This window comes from Ascaphus truei, chromosome 22 (genome assembly GCF_040206685.1).
Source record: "Ascaphus truei isolate aAscTru1 chromosome 22, aAscTru1.hap1, whole genome shotgun sequence".
NCBI classification, from domain to species: Eukaryota; Metazoa; Chordata; class Amphibia; order Anura; family Ascaphidae; genus Ascaphus; species Ascaphus truei.
Window position 1 is genome coordinate 12,080,558 of NC_134504.1, and position 23,542 is coordinate 12,104,099.

General features: G+C 50.8%; 2 protein-coding genes across 4 annotated transcripts in view; both read left to right on the plus strand.

The window, feature by feature from the left end:
- Nucleotides 1–11,348, plus strand: part of FASN (fatty acid synthase) — an 82,964-nt gene extending 71,616 nt beyond the window's left edge. For all 3 annotated transcript variants that reach the window (XM_075579989.1, XM_075579988.1, XM_075579987.1), the window contains exons 37-43: nucleotides 522–767; nucleotides 1,512–1,700; nucleotides 1,816–2,040; nucleotides 2,396–2,604; nucleotides 5,698–5,796; nucleotides 5,923–6,174; nucleotides 9,212–11,348. In XM_075579989.1, coding sequence (XP_075436104.1) covers nucleotides 522–767; nucleotides 1,512–1,700; nucleotides 1,816–2,040; nucleotides 2,396–2,604; nucleotides 5,698–5,796; nucleotides 5,923–6,174; nucleotides 9,212–9,349 — 1,358 coding nt within the window. In that variant the 3' untranslated portion in view covers nucleotides 9,350–11,348. The remainder of the gene's footprint in view (nucleotides 1–521; nucleotides 768–1,511; nucleotides 1,701–1,815; nucleotides 2,041–2,395; nucleotides 2,605–5,697; nucleotides 5,797–5,922; nucleotides 6,175–9,211) is intronic.
- Nucleotides 11,349–16,143: 4,795 nt separating this feature from the next.
- DUS1L (dihydrouridine synthase 1 like) overlaps nucleotides 16,144–23,542 on the plus strand; it is a 38,030-nt gene continuing 30,631 nt past the window's right edge. The window contains 6 exon segments of the mRNA XM_075579990.1: nucleotides 16,144–16,267; nucleotides 16,269–16,388; nucleotides 18,413–18,521; nucleotides 20,111–20,161; nucleotides 20,420–20,532; nucleotides 20,642–20,724. Coding sequence (XP_075436105.1) covers nucleotides 16,169–16,267; nucleotides 16,269–16,388; nucleotides 18,413–18,521; nucleotides 20,111–20,161; nucleotides 20,420–20,532; nucleotides 20,642–20,724 — 575 coding nt within the window. The 5' untranslated portion in view covers nucleotides 16,144–16,168.

The window sequence follows — 23,542 nt, forward strand, 5'->3', positions numbered from 1 at the left end:
TGTTAAAGGACATTACGTCCGAAACGCGTAGGAGGTTGCACACCTCCCTTGGGTGATGTTCATTTTTACTACCTGGCTCCCTGGCAGTGCGCTGCTGTTCTCTTCTTTGGGCACCTCCCAGGTACCATACATCGGCCATTCAAATCCCCGCTGCATTCCAGGCTCTGGCTTGTACACGTCCTCTCTCGGTTGGACTAGTTTATATAGGAGAGCAGGTTCTATGCAGAGCTCTGTGTATTAAAACAATGCTGACATAATGACTAATTGCTGCAATCTCTATTTTAGTACAGGGAGATAAGGTGCCATTGAGCTGCCACTTCAGAAGGCAATATCACCAGGGCTGTTACATGCGCCATAAAATTCATTGGCCCATATTTTTAAGCTGTCTTCTGCCAAAATGCACCTGTAATAGGCTGCACGGTGTCTTCCTGCACCAGATGGCTGCTTGGAACCCTTAGTAAATCTGGCCTCCTCTCCTTGTTATTGCTGCAGTGTGACGGGATTGTGTCCCCCTTCCTTAGGTTTGGCGGTGCAATGGGGAGCCATTGGTGACGTCGGAGTCATTCTGGAGACAATGGGTAGTAATGACACTGTAATCGGTGGGACGTTGCCTCAGAGAATCAGCTCGTGCCTGGACGTTCTGGACCGGTTCCTGAACCAGCCTCGCCCCGTGATGTCCAGCTTTGTCCGGGCTGAGAAAATGATTTGGATAAAAATCAAAGGAGACGGCAAAAAAGATTTGGTGGAAGCGGTGGCTCACATTTTAGGTAAATGAGTTGGGTATCTTTCTTATGCAGCGTTGTTGATATATAATCGATGCGAAGCTTTGAGAGAAGCGAGGGGAAGGTTAGAAGAGAACGTGCACCCGTTTACTCCATTTTGAAGTGAAACTTCTTTGCTGCACCCACAGTTTGATGGGAAAAATCCCTTGTGTTGTAAAAAAATTCCGTGATGGAAGTAACGTCACTGCTCGCAGAAGAGGCATCAGTGACGTCGGGGGAGGGAGAGGAAAGATACTGACTGACGCACACACACACAAACACGCACACACTGACTGACACACACGGATTGAAACTCACACACTCACGGACTGACACACAGACAGACACACACACACACACATTGACTGACACACGGAGTGAAACTCACACACACACGGCCTGACACTTACACACACACGGCCTGACACTTACACACACACGGCCTGACACTCACACACACGACCTGACACACACACACACACACACACACTGACTGACACACACACACGCAAGGAATTCACAGTTACTATAAATATAGAAGTGCAAATAGCTAAAATTAAAACACGTGTTCTAAGTCAAACTTCATTGCGTTTTAGTCACAAATACAATTTCTGTGACAAAAGACAAAGAAGTTTCACTTAAAATGCGCATTCTCGGCCCACACACACTTTTTGGATCTAAGTTTCTTAGTTACCTTTTGTGTTTCTTAGTATTTGGAACTCGGGGGAACTGACTTTGTTTTTATACCAGGCGTCCGTGACGTGAGCAGCTTAAACCCCGACACCACCCTGGCAGATCTGGGCTTGGACTCGCTGATGGGTGTGGAGGTGCGGCAAACACTAGACCGGGATTATGAAATTGTGATGGCAATGAGGGAAGTTAGGCAACTGACTATTAACAAGCTGCGGGAACTCTCCTCCAAACCGTCCGCCACTGAAGGTAAGACCAGAAGAATCCAGTCCACGTTACAAAACTGTAACGTAGACATTTAGGTTTTTATCTCACGCCCCTCCTTTATATTCCCAATAAGTACCGCTTCTCTTTACTTCTACAGAATCAAAACCAGCTCTGAAAACGTCAGCGCCGCCAGAACTTAGTCTTCTGGATCTCAACAATCTGCTGGTGAGACCCGACGCTCCGACTGTCACCAAGCTCAACGAAGTGCAAAGTAACGAGCGCCCCTTGTTCCTGGTGCACCCCATCGAGGGATCCACTGCAGCGTTTCAGACGCTGGCTTCCAGGCTTAACATGCCCTGCTACGGGCTGCAGTGCACTAAAGGTAACGGCCGCGCTACCTGTGTACTGGGGAGGAAAGGGTTACAGCTTCATATAGCAGTAATGTGTATTACTGGAGAGCGAACACCTTGCGCCTGGCAAAGGGGGGTTTCCCTGAAATGTTATATTCCATGCGGTTCGGGGGGCGGGGTGGGGGGGGAGTATGTCTGTCTTGTGCTCTGTATCTTTGCTTCTTTTGTATTTTGCACACGTGTAGGGCTTTTGGGGAGCAGACTCTGTAGATAAATGACTATGCGGCGTCTTGGAGTCTGCCGCTCTCATTCTCTTTAGTGTTTACCTGCGGGCGGCAGCAGTGAAATCGTTGCTGACTAATGTTATTTAAACATTTGATTTCACAGCTGCGCCCCTGGACAGCATCCAGAACCTGGCCTCGTATTACACACAGCGCATTAAGCATGTGCAGCCGGACGGACCCTACTGGATAGCCGGATACTCTTTTGGCGCCTGCGTGGCCTTTGAGATGTGCTCTCAGCTGCAGGCTCAGCGGGACAGCTCACGTCTCTTCCTGTTTGATGGTTCGCACTCTTACGTTGCAGCTTATACCCAGGTACAATCTGCATTTGCACACCAAGGATAGGCCCGAGGCCGGATAATATCCCGCGTTCCTCTTCCTGCATTGTAGCATCACCAGGGAACATACATTGTAGGTTAAGGATGTCTGTAAAGAGACTGCTAAATCTGTGCTGCGGAACAGGACAGTGATAGAGCCACAGAATTATTCCCCCGGGGACCAGTGATAGAGCCACAGAATTATTCCCCGGGGACCAGTGATAGAGCAACAGAATTATTCCCCCGGGGACCAGTGATAAAGCCACAGAATTATTCCCCGGGGACCAGTGATAGAGCCACAGAATTATTCCCCGGGGACCAGTGATAGAGCCACAGAATTATTCCCCGGGGACCAGTGATAGAGCCACAGAATTATTCCCCGGGGACCAGTGATGGAGCCACAGAATTATTCCCCGGGGACCAGTGATAGAGCCACGGAATTATTCCCCCGGGGACCAGTGATGGAGCCACATAATTATTCCCCGGGGACCAGTGATAAAGCCACAGAATTATTCCCCGGGGACCAGTGATGGAGCCACAGAATTATTCCCCGGGGACCAGTGATAGAGCCACAGAATTATTCCCCGGGGACCAGTGATAGAGCAACGGAATTATTCCCCCGGGGACCAGTGATGGAGCCACAGAATTATTCCCCCGGGACCAGTGATAAAGCCACAGAATTATTCCCCGGGGACCAGTGATAGAGCCACAGAATTATTCCCCGGGGACCAGTGATGGAGCCACAGAATTATTCCCCCGGGGACCAGTGATAGAGCCACAGAATTATTCCCCAGGGACCAGTGATAGAGCCACAGAATTATTCCCCGGGGACCAGTGATAAAGCCACAGAATTATTCCCCCGGGAACCAGTGATAGAGCCACAGAATTATTCCCCGGGGACCAGTGATAGAGCCACAGAATTATTCCCCTGGGGACCAGTGATAGAGCCACAGAATTATTCCCCGGGGACCAGTGATAGAGCCACAGAATTATTCCCCGGGGACCAGTGATAGAGCCACAGAATTATTCCCCCGGGGACCAGTGATAGAGCCACAGAATTATTCCCCGGGGACCAGTGATAGAGCCACAGAATTATTCCCCTGGGGACCAGTGATAGAGCCACAGAATTATTCCCCGGGGACCAGTGATAGAGCCACAGAATTATTCCCCTGGGGACCAGTGATAGAGCCACAGAATTATTCCCCGGGGACCAGTGATAGAGCCACAGAATTATTCCCCGGGGACCAGTGATAGAGCCACAGAATTATTCCCCGGGGACCAGTGATAGAGCCACAGAATTATTCCCCTGGGGACCAGTGATAGAGCCACAGAATTATTCCCCGGGGACCAGTGATAGAGCCACAGAATTATTCCCCGGGGACCAGTGATAGAGCCACAGAATTATTCCCCGGGGACCAGTGATAGAGCCACAGAATTATTCCCCGGGGACCAGTGATAGAGCCACAGAATTATTCCCCGGGGACCAGTGATAGAGCCACAGAATTATTCCCCGGGGACCAGTGATAGAGCCACAGAATTATTCCCCGGGGACCAGTGATAGAGCCACAGAATTATTCCCCGGGGACCAGTGATAGAGCCACAGAATTATTCCCCGGGGACCAGTGATAGAGCCACAGAATTATTCCCCGGGGACCAGTGATAGAGCCACAGAATTATTCCCCGGGGACCAGTGATAGAGCCACAGAATTATTCCCCGGGGACCAGTGATAGAGCCACAGAATTATTCCCCGGGGACCAGTGATGGAGCCACAGAATTATTCCCCGGGGACCAGTGATAGAGCAACAGAATTATTCCCCCGGGGACCAGTGATAAAGCCACAGAATTATTCCCCGGGGACCAGTGATAGAGCCACAGAATTATTCCCCGGGGACCAGTGATAGAGCCACAGAATTATTCCCCGGGGACCAGTGATAGAGCCACAGAATTATTCCCCGGGGACCAGTGATGGAGCCACAGAATTATTCCCCGGGGACCAGTGATAGAGCCACGGAATTATTCCCCCGGGGACCAGTGATGGAGCCACATAATTATTCCCCGGGGACCAGTGATAAAGCCACAGAATTATTCCCCGGGGACCAGTGATGGAGCCACAGAATTATTCCCCGGGGACCAGTGATAGAGCCACAGAATTATTCCCCGGGGACCAGTGATAGAGCAACGGAATTATTCCCCCGGGGACCAGTGATGGAGCCACAGAATTATTCCCCCGGGACCAGTGATAAAGCCACAGAATTATTCCCCGGGGACCAGTGATAGAGCCACAGAATTATTCCCCGGGGACCAGTGATGGAGCCACAGAATTATTCCCCCGGGGACCAGTGATAGAGCCACAGAATTATTCCCCAGGGACCAGTGATAGAGCCACAGAATTATTCCCCGGGGACCAGTGATAAAGCCACAGAATTATTCCCCCGGGAACCAGTGATAGAGCCACAGAATTATTCCCCGGGGACCAGTGATAGAGCCACAGAATTATTCCCCGGGGACCAGTGATAGAGCCACAGAATTATTCCCCGGGGACCAGTGATAGAGCCACAGAATTATTCCCCCGGGGACCAGTGATAGAGCCACAGAATTATTCCCCGGGGACCAGTGATAGAGCCACAGAATTATTCCCCTGGGGACCAGTGATAGAGCCACAGAATTATTCCCCGGGGACCAGTGATAGAGCCACAGAATTATTCCCCTGGGGACCAGTGATAGAGCCACAGAATTATTCCCCGGGGACCAGTGATAGAGCCACAGAATTATTCCCCGGGGACCAGTGATAGAGCCACAGAATTATTCCCCGGGGACCAGTGATAGAGCCACAGAATTATTCCCCTGGGGACCAGTGATAGAGCCACAGAATTATTCCCCGGGGACCAGTGATAGAGCCACAGAATTATTCCCCGGGGACCAGTGATAGAGCCACAGAATTATTCCCCGGGGACCAGTGATAGAGCCACAGAATTATTCCCCGGGGACCAGTGATAGAGCCACAGAATTATTCCCCGGGGACCAGTGATAGAGCCACAGAATTATTCCCCGGGACCAGTGATGACTTTTAGGATTTGTTTCCATTTCCAGAGTTACCGTGCCAAGCTAACGCCAGGCAGCGACGCCGAGGCCGAAACCGAGGCTCTGTGTGCGTTCATCCAGCAGTTTACAGGCACGGAATATAATAAGGTAATGTCTCCGTGTGACCAGCGCACCAGGACGGCTGTATACACGGCTGTATACACGGCTGTATACACACACGGCTGTATACACACACGGCGTTGGTAACATTGCGCGGTTTCCCTCTCCTTGCAGTTACTAGAGACGCTGCTTCCACTGAAGAGCCTGGAAAGCCGAGTCAGAGCGGCGGTGGAGCTGATAACCCAGAGCCACAAGAACATCAACCAGGAATCTCTCCACTTCGCAGCTTCTTCTTTTTACTACAAGCTGAAAGCCGCGGACCAGTACGTGCCCGCGGCGAAATATCATGGGAACGTTACACTGCTGAGGGCAAAGACCCGGAACGAGTACGGGGAAGGACTAGGCGGAGACTACCGGCTGTCGGAGGTTAGTACCCAAGAAAATACATTGTGCTCGGTATATATATTATATATTATATAGATATAGTTACATAGTTACATAGTTACATAGTAGATGAGGTTGAAAAAAGACGTACGTCCATCAAGTTCAACCTATGCTAAATTCAGACAACAGATACTTTATCCTATATCTATACTTACTTATTGATCCAGAGGAAGGCAAACAAAAAACCCCAGTGTGATATCATCCAAAGATATCTCATAAGGGGAAAATAAATTCCTTCCTGACTCCAAGAATTGGCAATCGGATGAATCCCTGGATCAAAATCCTTCCCATGTTTACTTATTTGGTACAGGAGGGCCCCGGGCATGCGGCGGGTTCCGTTCTAAGGGCCCGCCGCAAAACGAAAATTGCCAGAAAGCGGAACCGGCGATTTTTTTTTGTGTGCGCATGCTCAAACTGGCAATTCCCCCCCCTTCTGCGCATGTGCAACCTCCGTTTGGCGTGCACAACCATCGTTCTGCGCATGCGCAGCCTCAGCAACCGCCCGCTCTGCGCATGCGCGACCTCTGACTTCCCCGCTCTGCGCATGCGCAGACATGGCGGCTCCTTTCTTGGTACCGCCGTATCAGCGGATCGCCGAGAAGCGGGGGGCCCTACTGTATATCCCTGCATACCTTTCCTTTCTAAAAAGATGTGTAACATTTTCTTAAAGATATCTATGGTATCTGCCATCACAGTCTCCAAGGGTAATCAGTCCCACATTTTACTGTAAAGAACCTTTCCTTTGTTGCTGGTGAAATCTTCTTTCCTCCAATCTTATGGGATGACCCTGAGTCCTTTGTACTGCCCTTGCATAGTTACATAGTAGATGAGGTTGAAAAAAGACGTACGTCCATCAAGTTCAACCTAAGCTAAATTTAGACAACAGATACTGTATCCTATATCTATACTTACATATTGATCCAGTGGAAGGCAAACAAAAAAAGCCAGTGTCATATCATCCAATGATATCTCATAATGGGGAAAATAAATTCCTTCCTGACTCCAAGAATTGGCAATCAGATTACTCCCTGGATCAACATCCTTCCCATGTTTACTTATTGGGTATATCCCTGTATACCTTTCCTTTCTAAAAAGACACCCAACCTTTTTTTGAACAAATCTATTGTATCTGCCATCACAGTCTCCATGGGTAATGAATCCCACATTGTAACTGCCCTTACTGTAAAGATCCCTTTCCTCTGTTGCTGGTGAAATCTCCTTTCCTCCAACCTTAAGGGATGGCCCGAGTCCTTAGGACTCGTGGGATGAATAGTTCATTTGAAAGCTCCCTATACTGTCCCCGAATATATTTATATATAGTTATCATATCCCCTCTTAGACGCCTCTTTTCTAATGTAAATAAATCTAATTTAGCTAGTCTCTCCTCATAAGTTAGATTGTCCATCCCCTTTATTTGGTGGCTCTTCTCTGCACTCTCTCTAGTTCCATAATGTATTTTCTTAGGATTGGTGCCCAAAATTGTACTCCATATTCAAGGTGTGGTCTAACTAATGCTTTGTAAAGGGGAATAATTATGTCTACTTCCCTTCCATCCATTGCCCGTTTGATGCAAGATAAGATCTTGTTTGCCTTTGCAGCTACTGCATGACATTGGGCACTATTGCTAAGCCTGCTGTCTACAAGCACTCCTAAACCCTTCTCCATCAAGGATTCCCCAATTTATCCCCATTTAATTTGTAAGTCACCTGTTTATTCTTGCTTCCCAAGCACCCCCATTTTATCTGTCAGGCTTCTTGCATTAGCAGGAATGTATTTCAGGTTTTTTTCAGCCTGTACTATTATCTTATCTGCTCCTTCCTTTCTGTGCCCACTTGGTTTAGTCTTTAGAAGTTTTCTAGTATTATCTGTATTGACTATGGGTGTCTCACTGCTTGTCAAACTTGCACTTGTCCCCATTCTACCTCCATAACCCCCTGCTATTTCTCCATTCCTGTCTACTCCATTACCTATTGCTTGTCCCTCCTAGTTTGTGAGCTATATCACCTTGATAGATATATGAATGAGAAATATTGAAACAATCGGACTCTGACTGAAGGGTAACAAATTGAGAGATTTTGGTAACACGCTGCTGCTAATCCCGACCTGTTTGGTCGGCCAGCGAGCCTGGGAATAGATCCTGCTAGTGACAGGCACAGTGTAGCATGTTTTAGAGAATGTTGTATGTTCATTGGGACTGCGACCTCTATACGTCTATATGTATAAACTCGGTATTATGTTATATTATTGTGTCTCACTGTAATACGCTGCACTATATGTATATTAATACAAATACATTTGCTGTGAGATACATGGGCACAGCTTCACCAGATATGACAATATTAAAAAAGGAATGGGATTAATCATTTACATGTCTATTTCATCCAGATGAAATATTAAATGCTTAGCGTAATTTATGAAATGTGCGGGGCCGCGGCTCTTACCGGCAGCGGCATCTCCACCTCCCGGCTTCTCCCCCTGCGTAGTTCAGTCAAGATAGCTGCGCCATGTCAATGGGTCGTCATGCGACATCGTGGCACCATGAGGCGTCACATTGTGGACGCAACGTGACGCCGCATGGCATCATGGTGTCTTGGCAAAGCGACGCCGTTTGACATCGTGGAGCCATGATGACGGGACCCTACAGGGGGAGACGCCGCCGGAGAAGGTAAGAGAGTTACTCTGTAACCGCGGGGCTCAGTGTGATGTCACCACCGGCACTGCCAATGTCAGGTCAGGCGAGCTAAGAGGTTCAGATATTATTATATTATTAGCTGACATTTCATGTTACAATATTTTATTGCAAATGTTTTGCTTATAGTGCGCCTTATGAACAGGACATATAGGCCTAGATTTACTAAACAATGAACATATTGTATGACACGTTTATGGCCGTTACGGTGCGCCAAAGGTTAGCGGCTTTATGTATATTTGTGTCAGAATCAGATGTAGGCTTTTCTGGGGAACATTTCTGAAGCTCTGGCTGAGCATTAGAAAACGATTTTTCTCTTCAATTCTCCAGGTGTGTGATGGGAAGGTGGCCATCCACGTCATCGAAGGGGATCACCGCACGTTTTTGGAAGGGGCAGGAGTCGAATCAATCATCGGAATCATCCACAGCTCATTATCAGAACCTCGTATCAGTGTCCGGGAAGGGTAAAATAAACCCCAACCCCCCCCCCCCCCCCATCCCCCGCTCCCCATTCAGTATGCTGTGAAGAAGTCTTCTCCCTGGCAGGGAAGATATCCGCCACATTCACAGAAGACTGATTCACAGCTAATTGAATAGGGCGTCATAAGTCTGGGACCCTCTAAGTATCACACCCCCACCCGGCGCTGCCTCCCATTAACTGGTGATACCTCCCATTGCGTCTTAGTGGATCATGGCCCATAGTCTTAATTCCCCCCCGAGGCTGCAGTTCAACAGACAGACAAATATCTAGATGAAGGCGCCATTCCCACCGCCGAATATATTATCAGTAGTTCCAGAGAGGTCCCCGTTTGGGCACCTTCCGTTCCAGCGATTGTTCTTTCCCTTCTTACCTTTCCCGCGCTACGTTGTTACTGCACGATGCACCAGCGGACACGGTTCCACCACTTGTACAAACGTCGGGAGGACGTTTTAGTTTCTGTAGCATGTCTTTGCTCTGTCGTATAACCAGTATTCCAAAGCCAACACTATAGCACTTAGTAAACGTGCGCCCATGTGTGTGTGGGGGGACAAAACGAAACCGTTTTCTGAGGCTTTATCAAGCCTGTGACGAATTGGGATCATATGAAAGTCCAGCTTGCTGTCATGGATGGTTTTTTTTTGTAATTTCATTTTTTTTTTTTTTTTTTTTCTGAATGTTAAGTATTTATTGTGAAAAAAATTCAAGGTTTTTGTAATTTCATTTCAATCACAAGTTCATGTAAGATGTACAGGGTCATTGTCACCGTGTCAGAAGGTGCATTATCCTGTGTCAGATCAATGCTATCAGTTTTTCTTCATTCTCCCGATCAATAAATATAGTGCAGATCATTGTAGCCGCACATCTGTCCAACCCGAGGACCCCGAGGTTATTTAGGAACGCCGCCTCCGAACGGCTGAAAACCTTTTATTAAAGAAAGAAGAGTCCTGAGCATTTTCGGTGGATCTTTTTTCCTTGATAAACCGGATGTTGTTTTACAGCTGGGAAACTTTGAAGGTGAAGCAACAAACTGCGACATTATGGCTAAGAACAATAATGTCGCCTTTCATACTGACCCCTTTGATAGGACTGTAATCTTTATTCCTTTAACAGCAAAATATACATTGATGTTTGAGCTGTGGGATGACTTCTACCAAGTTATTCATCGGTTTCTGGCCAGTTCTTGCTGATATTATTCTATTTAAAACCAGAGACAGAACATGAAACACAGACAGAGCTCAGTGCTACATCCAAAGACACGGTACAGTGCCTATATATCTATATATAGATAGATAGCTATATATATCTATTGCATAAAATGGTCTTTTAGTTTAACTCTTTGGCCAAAGTGTTGTAAGCCCTTGAGCCCCTACAAGGCAGACCATGTCTCAAGGGTCCTAACACTAATAGTTCAATATGAGCTTACAGGGGTCCTGTATGATATTATTCTATCCACATATTTATGTTCTGGAATTGTGAGGAGAAGCAAGTCCACTGCAAAAGGACAACGGGATAACAGGGCTGAAATATTGGCTTGTAGGGGAAATGAGATGAAGCAGGATTATGCATCTTCGACACCGAGACTTTGCCATTCGCCTGCATGAACCGCAGATGTTTTTACACTGGACTTTTCCTTAGAGAACGTGCAGAGCTTCTGGGTTCTGCTGCACTTATGACACAGAGAGAGGATCTGATGAGTCCACACGTTTCCCTAACCTCGAGCTCCCCATGCAAAGCCTGTTCACATCCTGGGGCTCCCCCGAGGCTCCCCCGGATGCTGGGAAGTCCGGTGTCGGTGCCGGTCGGGACTCATCACATCCACGCTCCGTTGACAGCAGCAGGACCGGTTTATCAAGTCAAATAAAGCATAAGATCAAATGTGATGTTTTTCAAATATCGTTTCCTGCGCTTCATACATTTTGCTGCTTTGTAGATAGTCTTGTGTACGTTTTACTCTATTATTCCAAATAAAAAAAAACATCCAAACTGCTTCCTGTCCTATCCTGCAATGTCCTTCCACGTAGTAGCACTGTACACAAGCAGATCTCCGGCACTGTACACAAGCAGATCTCCGGCACTATCAGAGACTCCTATCTTCCATCCAGCTTATTCACCCCAAGTTCAGTGAAATGCTGAATTTAGGAGGAGGGGGGGGGGGGGGGGGTCTGCAATTTAGGGAGTGTGACAAGAAAGCGATCGGGGGGAGCTGCAATTTAGGGAGTGTGACAAGAAGGCGATCGGGGGGAGCCGCAATTTAGGGAGTGTGACAAGAAGGTCATCGGGGGGAGCTGCAATTTAGGGAGTGTGACAAGAAGGTGATCGGGGGGAGTTGCAATTTAGGAAGTGTGACAAGGTGATTGGGGGGGTCTGCAATTTAGGGAGTGTGACAAGGTGATTGGGGGGGGGGTCTGCAATTTAGGGAGTGTGACAAGAAGGTGATCGGTGGGAGCTGTAAATTAGGGAGTGTGACAAGAAGGACGATCTAAGGGGAGTGTGACAAGAAAATGTATATACAGTAAATACTTTGCATTTCAGCATCAGTTTGACATCTTTACAAAACTAGAGATTGTGTTCACCCAAGGCAGAGAGCCCTCTACACCCCATATTAAGCAGATAACACTCGGTGGGGCACGGCTTTCAGGAGGTGGTTTAAGAAGATGGCTGCGTCATCGTGCTACTCCCAAACAGGCCGTAAACAATCTAAGAACATCCAACACAAATCTAAAATACATGTCCACTGAGCTTTTATCGGAGGTGTATATTATCAGCTTTCCCCGATACCAGGAAGATACTGACAGCCCCTTCCTACCCCAAAGCTAGGCTGGGGAGCAGATATTTCTCATACACAGAAGTGGCACTGGCATACGCTCCCCCACAATGGCACCCAAAAACCATGCACCTGGCTGAGTGGATCTAGCTTTGTTCAACAAATTGCCGATCAAGCACCTATGTCTCATCTCTTACAAATTATAAGCAATGGCAGCAATTAAACAAGCCGACATTAGAAATCAAGCCACCCCCTTCTTCCTTAAAAGTGAATAACCTCTTTAGTCCTGCTGAAAATTTACAGAGCAGAAGCTTGGATACAAGAAGCCATTATCCTGTTACCCATTACTGACCAGAATGGGTCAGGGATTAATAATATGTCTCCGCTGTTGAGTTTTTGAATACAGGCAGTCCTCGGTTATCCGACACAATGCGTTACTCAAAATGGCGTTGGATAGCGAAACATTGTAAAGCGAAACACGTTTTCCCATAGGAACACTATTTAAATGAAAGGTTCCGTTCCTGAAGGCATTTTTAATGCTAAAATACACAAAATATTTTACGTAGACAATAAGATATGCAGCACACACAAATTATATAGTGCATATACTGTATTATATATATAATATAACATAATATATAATATAAAAATATAATATATAATATATACACATAAACAACTTTGCAAAGTGTCGTAAGAGCGTTGGATAAGCCGTTTTGGCGTTGTAAAAGTGAACATAGGTATGCGTTGGATAAGCCATTCGTTGTAAAACGAGGACTGCCTGTACAAACTGTTTAATGCTGTTACCCAAACATATGCAACATGACTAACGAAACCTGATTGCGCCAGATTCCTCCCTCGCACGCGTGGGGTGATCATCTTCTTTACCGCCGAGTCTGTTTTACTGATCCACTCGAAATAAGGGAGTGTTCCTGTGGATCGCTCACCTAAATCAGACCGATTGTGGTTAGCCTCACTTGAGGCCTTCTACATATCTATTCATCTCCTCAACGACAGTGAGATCTCTCCGAAGTGAATTATTTAGCTTCCACATAGGTGTCACCATGCTGGGGTTTATATCTCTATATGTGCATGTGATCAGTGCGTGGTCAGACCATGTAATTGCATTGATCTTTGTATCTTTTACTGCTGTGATCAGCGAGTGTTCAATGAAAACATAATTGATTCTGGAGAATGCGAAATGTGGTGCAGAATGGAAATGTATAATCCTGTCCCATAATGCTATATCCTGTATATATCGAGCCAAATCTGTATCTTTTGGGTCTTGTGTTCCAAGAGTCCCTTTTGGGGGATTTGATTTATCCAGCTTTATGTTATACACTGCATTAAAGTCCCCTGCCATCATTATTTTTCCTTCCATGAATTTGGATAATCTGGGGGAAACCATCTCATAAAAATGTGCCTATTTCTCATTTGGTGCATAAATGTTGGCAAAAATGATGGTTGTTTTTCCAATTTTGCCCTTGAGGAGCAAGAACTGACCTGTGGAAGGCTTTATCATAGAGTCTGTGCCGATCTCGTCTCCTGAAATGAGTCTCCTGTATGAAAAGCACATCCAACAATTGCTTCTGAAAATCCTGTAATGCCACTTTCCTTTTCGAAAGAGGGGCTATGATAGAGAGGAGATTGAACTTGCTCGAGCTAAAGCGAGGATCCCAACCAGAGAGGAATTACTCAAACCAGTTGCTAAACCCATGGGAGCAAAGCGCTTCAATGTGGTTACTACGTACAGCACGGCTTCCATCTCGGTTCAAAAAAGGTGTGCGCAATAACTGGCACAAGCAAGAATTGGCAAGCACTTTACCGCACCCCTGCTCTTCTGTTACAGGAGAGAGCGTGGTTTGGGTGACTCACCCAATCAGACCCGGTGGATATATATGCTACAACACCTTAGCTGACTAAGACACCAGGCGTATATAAACACCATGGATGTGTTAACTGCCAATTCATGGTGTTGGGTAAAACATTTGCCCACCCGCACTATGGGAACCCCCATTAAAATCACGGATTTTCTTCATTGCGAATCTAGGTACGTAGTATATTTCATCAAATGCCCGCGTGGGCTGTACTACGTGGGGAACACCTCAAGGATGCTGAAAGAACGGATAGCTATGCACAGATCTACAATCAGGAGGCTCTACATCGCTCCAATGAGAATGATGATCTGAAACACCTACGGTACCAATGGCAAGACGTGTCAAGAAAGAGCAACAGAGTCTAGCAACATTTCGATGTATGCCTATTGTACATGTTCTCGCAAGGGGAGGGGACAGGAATAAAACTGCTGTTACAGTTGGAGGCCAAAATGATCCATAAATTGAGCACGATGACAATCTAGAGGCCTGAATGAGGACCGTAACCTGGGGTGTTTTCTTTAAGGAGCCCATAGTGGGTGTTCCGTTAATAGGCTGTAAGGATTTAGGTATTGTAGAGTCACTTCCGGGATACAGCTGCCTTTAGCTATCGACACTGACCTGTTATGCACAGCCTGACACATATATTAGATGTACAAACCAAAAATATGTCCAGCACTCACTGTCTATAGAAATCAGAATACATGAACGGGATAATACCAAATAGAGTATAATTTAATATATAACACACAAAAAAACAATAACAGAACCACATACCCTACATCAAATGAGGTGTAAAAGCAATAAACAAAATATAATAGGCAAATAGGAGGAGTGAGGGAGGGGTAAGTGAACAAAATAAAGTAAAGGGACAAGACAACACACAGGTGGGTACAATAGAGGGGAAGCAGCAGGGGGCAACGTTTCGGGAACACCCCTTCGTCGGGCCCGGTCCCCCTCGCTCCAATGGAACAGAGGGGTACTTCCCTGTCCCCAAGACCCACAGAAATAACGTCAGGTCCCAAAAAGAGACTGATCAGCCCACACACAAATAGTAAATATAGGTAATAAACACCAATGATAAACCAGTACACTTGGTATTATGGCAAAATAGAAAAAAAACAAAAGAAGTAGGATGGAGAATATGAAGGCAAAAAAAATGCAAACCACAGTCTGTATAGAAACTGAGAATAAAAAGCAACTTCCTCCTGTTCCCTAACATGCTCGCTTCAGGGGTGCCCCAAAAACTGCCCCCCCCCCCCCTGGGGAGCCCCACAAACTGCCCCCCTGGGGTTTCCGCACCTTATGAACCAATCTCATTCCTATACACTGTAATCGAACATACCACCTCCCCCCCCCCCCCCCCAACTGCTGCATTTGTGATAAACAGTGAAACCCTCCCCAGGAAACATACATAGCAGGAAATAGTAAACACATTGGTACTTTAAAGATGGCTGCCTCCATGGTAATTTACACCCGATAGCCCCACACCCCTATATAGGGTTGCCAGGTGGCCTCTCCGAAAATACTGGACTCAATGGTGAAAGGTGTGTCAGGTCACTATGTCCAGGGAGGAAATATTTCAGACACATACATTTCCAGTATTACAGTACCTCTCATTTTATACTGGACAGAGTATCCAAATACAGGACAGTCCGGTTCAATACTGGACACCTGGCAACCCTACCCCTATACCCACCATAACCCCAAACCCTATACACCCACACTCCCGATAACCCCCACACACCAACCCCTATACACCCGATACCCTCCACACCCTTATACCCCCGATAACCCAACACCCCTATACACCTGATTGCCCCACACCCCCAACACCAGATACCCCCACTACCTTATACCCCCGATAACCCCACACCAGCACTGATGCGGGCAGACTCTGTGCGTGTTTCCGGGGGGACCGTTAGCTTGTGACACCCGGGGAGCGAGATGACGAACGGACCGACCGGAACCGTCCCAGAACGCGGCTGCTGCCGGACCGGGGGGAGCGGTGTCCGGTCTCCGCCGCTCGGTATGAAGCTGCCGCCCGAGGAGGGGAGGTGAGTGCGGAACCGAGCGCGCGCGAGCGAGCCTGTCACCCGGGCCCGCGGCCGCCGCCATGTTTAATGCGCCCTGTGTCCCGCAGCCCGAGCACCGAGCCGCGGGGGGGGATGGAGTTCTGGGCCCGAAGCCTGAGGGGGGCGCGCTATGTTCTGGCCCCCATGGTGGATCAGAGCGAGTTGGCCTGGAGGCTGCTGAGCCGGCGGCACGGGGGCGCAGCTGTGTTACACGCCCATGCTGCACGCGCAGGTGTTCGTGCGCGACGCCAACTACCGCAGGGAGAACCTGTACAGCGACCTGTGCCCCGCGGACCGCCCGCTCATCGTGCAGGTGGGTGCCAGTCCCCGTCTCGCTGACCCCCCCCCCCCCAACGTCTCGCTGACCCCCCCCCCCCCCAAGTCTCGCTGACCCCCCCCTGCCAACGTCTCGCTGACCCCCCCGCCAACGTCTCGCTGACCCCCCCCGCCAACGTCTCGCTGACCCCCCCGCCAACGTCTCGCTGACCCCCCCCGCCAACGTCTCGCTGACCCCACCCCGCCAACGTCTCGCTGACCCCCCCCGCCAACGTCTCGCTGACCCCCCCGCCAACGTCTCGCTGACCCCCCCGCCAACGTCTCGCTGACCCCCCCGCCAACGTCTCGCTGACCCCCCCCGCCAACGTCTCGCTGACCCCCCCGCCAACGTCTCGCTGACCCCCCCGCCAACGTCTCGCTGACCCCCCCGCCAACGTCTCGCTGACCCCCCCGCCAACGTCTCGCTGACCCCCCCGCCAACGTCTCGCTGACCCCCCCCGCCAACGTCTCGCTGACCCCCCCCCCGCCAACGTCTCGCTGACCCCCCCCGCCAACGTCTCGCTGACCCCCCCCGCCAACGTCTCGCTGACCCCCCCCGCCAACGTCTCGCTGACCCCCCCCGCCAACGTCTCGCTGACCCCCCCCGCCAACGTCTCGTTTCCCCCCCGCCAACGTCTCGTTTCCCCCCCCGCCAGCGTCTCGTTTGCCCCCCCGCCGCCAGCGTCTCGTTTCCCTCCCGCGTCTCGTTTCCCCCTCCCCGCCGCCAGGCGTCTCGTTTCCCCCGGTCTCGTTTCCCCGCGTCTCGTTTCCCCCCGCGTCTCGTTTCCCCCCGCGTCTCGTTTCCCCCCGCGTCTCGTTTCCCCCCGCGTCTCGTTTCCCCCCGCGTCTCGTTTCCCCCCGCGTCTCGTTTCCCCCCGCGTCTCGTTTCCCCCCCGCGTCTCGTTTCCCCCCCGCGTCTCGTTTACCCCCGCGTCTCGTTTACCCCCCGCGTCTCGTTTCCTCCCCGCGTCTCGTTTCCCCCCGCGTCTCGTTTCCCCCCGCGTCTCGTTTCCCCCCCGCGTCTCGTTTCCCCCCCGCGTCTCGTTTCCCCCCCGCGTCTCGTTTCCCCCCCGCGTCTCGTTTCCCCCCGCGTCTCGTTTCCCCCCCGCGTCTCGTTTCCCCCCCGCGTCTCGTTTCCCCCCCGCGTCTCGTTTCCCCCCCGCGTCTCGTTTCCCCCCCGCGTCTCGTTTCCCCCCCGCGTCTCGTTTCCCCCCCCGCGTCTCGTTTCCCCCCCGCGTCTCGTTTCCCCCCCGCGTCCGTCTCGTTTCCCCCCCGCGTCTCGTTTCCCCCCCGCGTCTCGTTTCCCCCCCGCGTCTCGTTTCCCCCCCGCGTCTCGTTTCCCCCCCCCCGACAGCGTCTCGTTCCCCCCGCCAGCGTCTCGTTCCCCCCCTCCCCCCCCCGCCAGCGTCTCGTTCCCCCCCTCCCCCCCGCCAGCGTCTTGTTCCCCCCCCCCCCGCCAGCGTCTCGTTTCCCCCCCCGCCAGCGTCTCGTTCCCCCCCGCCAGCGTCTCGTTCCCCCCCCCGCCAGCGTCTCGTTCCCCCCCGCCAGCGTCTCGTTCCCCCCCGCCAGCGTCTCGTTCCCCCCGCCAGCGTCTCGTTCCCCCCCGCCAGCGTCTCGTTCCCCCCCGCCAGCGTCTCGTTCCCCCCTCCCCCCCGCCAGCGTCTCGTTCCCCCCGCCAGCGTCTCGTTCCCCCCCGCCAGCGTCTCGTTCCCCCCCGCCAGCGTCTCGTTCCCCCCCGCCAGCGTCTCGTTCCCTCCCCCCTGCCAGCGTCTCGTTCCCTCCCCCCCGCCAGCGTCTCGTTCCCCCCTTGCCAGCGTCTCGTTCCCCCCCTTGCCAGCGTCTCGTTTCCTCCCCGCCAGCGTCTCGTTCCCCCCCGCCAGCGTTTCGTTTCCTCCCCCCCCCTGCCAGTGTCTCGTTTCCTCCCCCCCCCCTGCCAGTGTCTCGTTTCCCCCCCCCTGCCAACCGTCTCTCTCCCCCACGATTCTTTTGAGCCATGGTCTTGATCCCGCTCCTCTCTCGCAGTTCTGTGCGAATGACCCGGACGTGTTTGTTCAGGCCGCGCTGCTGGCGCAGGAGTTTTGCGATGCTATTGACTTGAACCTGGGCTGCCCGCAGATGATTGCAAAGAGAGGTAAGAGGCACAGCAGGGACACGGCATACAGCGCTGTTTGGTTTATGTACTGTACAGCACGGCGTATACAAGGAGAACGGAACCTATTATCAACGTTACCGATTCCTGTGGCGATTGGTTGTGAACGTGTGTTAGGAGCAACCATCAAGTTATTCGTAGATGCCAATTATAGTGTCCGCAGCTTTCAAAGCAGTGGGGGCGATAAACCCATCACTGTAGGACAAGCACGTGCGTGCTTGTATATGTATAAATATATCTATATATTTTTCTATCTATCCGTGTTGGTCCAGTTGCGATAGTGCAGAATAAATGAGTTCTTCAGTATTAGGTGATACCTTTTTTATTGGACTAACAATTGATGTCATAGGACAAGCTTTCGAGCATTCTCCTCTCTTCCTCAGGTCGGCAACACTGGTTTAGAAAGGAATCTATGGCTAAAACAGTGTTTGGAAAGCAGAAACAAACAGAGATTAAGATAAAGTGGGGTGACAAAGGGATGTTTGTAGAAATTGGAAGGGTAATAAAACGGTGACCAGTAACAGCATGGAGTTATATATATTATGTATATGTATATAATAAATGAGTACTTTAGTATTAGGAGCTACCTTTTTTACCAGTATCATTACATTTTTGGCTCAGTCTCGTGTTTGTGCGCTTAAAGCTTTGTCCAAAACAAATAGTTACTATACTACAACCCGAAACCGACCGCCGAACATCCTCTCTCCGGGCGCCAGCGCAGTCACTCACTGAGCGAGCGTCCTCTCTCCCGGGCGCCAGCGCAGTCACTCACTGAGCGAGCGTCCTCTCTCCCAGGCACCAGCGCAGTCACTCACTGAGCGAGCATCCTCTCTCCCGGGCGCCAGCACAGTCACTCACTGAGCGAGTGGCCTCTCTCCCAGGCACCAGCGCAGTCACTCACTGAGCGAGCGTCCTAAATCCCGGGTACCAGCGCAGTCACTCACTGAGCGAGCGTCCTCTCTCCCGGGCGCCAGCGCAGTTACTCACTGAGCGAGCGTCCTCTCTCCCGGGCGCCAGCGCAGTCACTCACTGAGCGAGCGTCCTCTCTCCCGGGCACCAGCGCAGTCACTCACTGAGCGAGCGTCCTCTCTCCCGGGCGCCAGCGCAGTCACTCACTGAGCGAGCGTCCTCTCTCCCGGGCACCAGCGCAGTTACTCACTGAGCGAGCGTCCTCTCTCCCGGGCGCCAGCGCAGTCACTCACTGAGCGAGCGCCTCTCTCCCGGGCGCCAGCGCAGTCACTCACTGAGCGAGCGTCCTCTCTCCCGGGCGCCAGCGCAGTCACTCACTGAGCGAGCGTCCTCTCTCCCGGGCACCAGCGCAGTCACTCACTGAACGAGCATCCTCTCTCCCGGGCGCCAGCGCAGTCACTCACTGAGCGAGCGTCCTCTCTCCCGGGCACCAGCGCAGTCACTCACTGAGCGAGCGTCCTCTCTCCCCGGGCGCCAGCGCAGTCACTCACTGAGCGAGCGTCCTCTCTCCCGGGTGCCCACACACTCACTGAGCGAGTGTCCTCTCTCCCCGGGCACCAGCGCAGTCACTCATGGAGTTCCTGTCACTTGTTCCTCTGTAGGACACTACGGAGCCTTCTTACAGGATGAGTGGGATTTGCTGGAGAAGATAAGTAAGTGTGATGCGGGCTCCAGCTTCCCCTTGCTGCTATTTCTTTATTTATAACACGTGTTACAGGCAGTAATACACTGAGAGTTGCCTCTCGTTTTCACGTATGTCCTGGGCACAGAGTTATAACATGCGTTACCAGGCAGTAATACAGTGAGAGTTACCTCTCGTTTCCACGCATGTCCTGGGCACAGAGTTCAGAGGATAAATAATGCCTGGTCATGGCTATTGGTTTCCAGTAACATTGAGTGTGGCTTTGCAGTTGAGCGGGCGTGTGAGAAGCTCTCCGTCCCCATTACCTGCAAAATCCGAGTCTTTCCAGAAATGGAGAAAACCGTGACGTACGCCAAGCTGCTGGAGAAAGCTGGGTGCCAGGTTCGTGCTGGTCTCCTCCTCCTCCTCTCGGGGTCTCCTTTATTATCTGCCGGTGTTCAGGGGCATTAGCATTCGCTTTTCCTCTTACAAGATCTGTTTCACACTTCAGTTACTCACAGTTCACGGCCGCACGAAGGAGCAGAAAGGTCCCCTAACTGGAGTCGCTTCCTGGGAACACATCAAGGCTGTAAGGTGAGACAAGCACTATCCTGTACTGTCTGTATCTGCCCTTATCCCACACACAGGAAGGGAAACCCCATCACTATCCTGTACTGTCTGTATCTGCCCTTACCCCACACACAGGAAGGGAACCCCCATCACTATCCTGTACTGTCTGTATCTGCCCTTACCCCACACACAGGAAGGGAAACCCCATCACTGTCCTGTACTGTCTGTATCTGCCCTTACCCCACACACAGGAAGGGAACCCCATCACTATCCTGTACTGTCTGTATCTGCCCTTACCCCACACACAGGAAGGAAACCCCATCACTATCCTGTACTGTCTGTATCTGCCCTTACCCCACACACAGGAAGGGAAACCCCCTCACTATCCTGTACTGTCTGTATCTGCCCTTACCCCACACACAGGAAGGGAAACCCCATCACTATCCTGTACTGTCTGTATCTGCCCTTACCCCACACACAGGAAGGGAAACCCCATCACTATCCTGTACTGTCTGTATCTGCCCTTACCCCTCACACAGGAAGGGAAACCCCATCACTATCCTGTACTGTCTGTATCTGCCCTTACCCCACACACAGGAAGGGAAACCCCATCACTATCCTGTACTGTCTGTATCTGCCCTTACCCCACACACAGGAAGGGAAACCCCATCACTATCCTGTACTGTCTGTATCTGCCCTTACCCCACACACAGGAAGGGAAACCCCCTCACTATCCTGTACTGTCTGTATCTGCCCTTACCCCACACACAGGAAGGGAACCCCATCACTATCCTGTACTGTCTGTATCTGCTCTTACCCCACACACAGGAAGGGAAACCCCATCACTATCCTGTACTGTCTGTATCTGCCCTTACCCCACACACAGGAAGGGAAACCCCCTCACTATCCTGTACTGTCTGTATCTGCCCTTACCCCATACACAGGAAGGGAAACCCCATCACTATCCTGTACTGTCTGTATCTGCTCTTACCCCACACACAGGAAGGGAACCCCCATCACTATCCTGTACTGTCTGTATCTGCCCTTACCCCACCCACAGGAAGGGAAAACCCCATCACTATCCTGTACTGTCTGTATCTGCCCTTACCCCTCACACAGGAAGGGAAACCCCATCACTATCCTGTACTGTCTGTATCTGCCCTTACCCCACACACAGGAAGGGAAACCCCATCACTATCCTGTACTGTCTGTATCTGCCCTTACCCCACACACAGGAAGGAAAACCCCATCACTATCCTGTACTGTCTGTATCTGCCCTTACCCCACACACAGGAAGGGAAACCCCCTCACTATCCTGTACTGTCTGTATCTGCCCTTACCCCACACACAGGAAGGGAAACCCCATCACTATCCTGTACTGTCTGTATCTGCCCTTACCCCACACACAGGAAGGGAAACCCCCTCACTATCCTGTACTGTCTGTATCTGCCCTTACCCCACACACAGGAAGGGAAACCCCATCACTATCCTGTACTGTCTGTATCTGCCCTTACCCCACACACAGGAAGGGAAACCCCCTCACTATCCTGTACTGTCTGTATCTGCCCCTTACCCCATACACAGGAAGGGAAACCCCATCACTATCCTGTACTGTCTGTATCTGCTCTTACCCCACACACAGGAAGGGAACCCCCTCACTATCCTGTACTGTCTGTATCTGCCCTTACCCCATACACAGGAAGGGAAACCCCATCACTATCCTGTACTGTCTGTATCTGCTCTTACCCCACACACAGGAAGGGAACCCCCATCACTATCCTGTACTGTCTGTATCTGCCCTTACCCCACCCACAGGAAGGGAAACCCCATCACTATCCTGTACTGTCTGTATCTGCCCTTACCCCACACACAGGAGGGAAACCTCATCACTATCCTGTACTGTCTGTATCTGCCCTTACCCCACACACAGGAAGGAAAACCCCATCACTATCCTGTACTGTCTGTATCTGCCCTTACCCCACACACAGGAAGGGAAACCCCCTCACTATCCTGTAACTGTCTGTATCTGCCCTTACCCCACACACAGGAAGGGAAACCCCATCACTATCCTGTACTGTCTGTATCTGCTCTTACCCCACACACAGGAAGGGAAACCCCTCACTATCCTGTACTGTCTGTATCTGCTCTTACCCCACACACAGGAAGGGAACCCCATCACTATCCTGTACTGTCTGTATCTGCCTTACCCCACACACAGGAAGGGAAACCCCATCACTGTCCTGTACTGTCTGTATCTGCCCTTACCCCACACACAGGAAGGGAAACCTCATCACTGTCCTGTACTGTCTGTATCTGCCCTTACCCCACACACAGGAAGGGGACCCCCATCACTATCCTGTACTGTCTGTATCTGCTCTTACCCCACACACAGGAAGGAAACCCCCATCACTATCCTGTACTGTCTGTATCTGCCCCTTACCCCACACACAGGAAGGGGACCCATTACTATCCTGTACTGTCTGTATCTTGCCCTTACCCCACACACAGGAAGGGAAACCCCCTCACTATCCTGTACTGTCTGTATCTGCCCTTACCCCACACACAGGAAGGGAAACCCCATCACTATCCTGTACTGTCTGTATCTGCCCTTACCCCACACACAGGAAGGGAAACCCCATCACTATCCTGTACTGTCTGTATCTGCTCTTACCCCACACACAGGAAGGGAAACCTCATCACTGTCCTGTACTGTCTGTATCTGCCCTTACCCCACACACAGGAAGGGAAACCTCATCACTGTCCTGTACTGTCTGTATCTGCCCTTACCCCACACACAGGAAGGGAAACCCCATCACTATCCTGTACTGTCTGTATCTGCCCA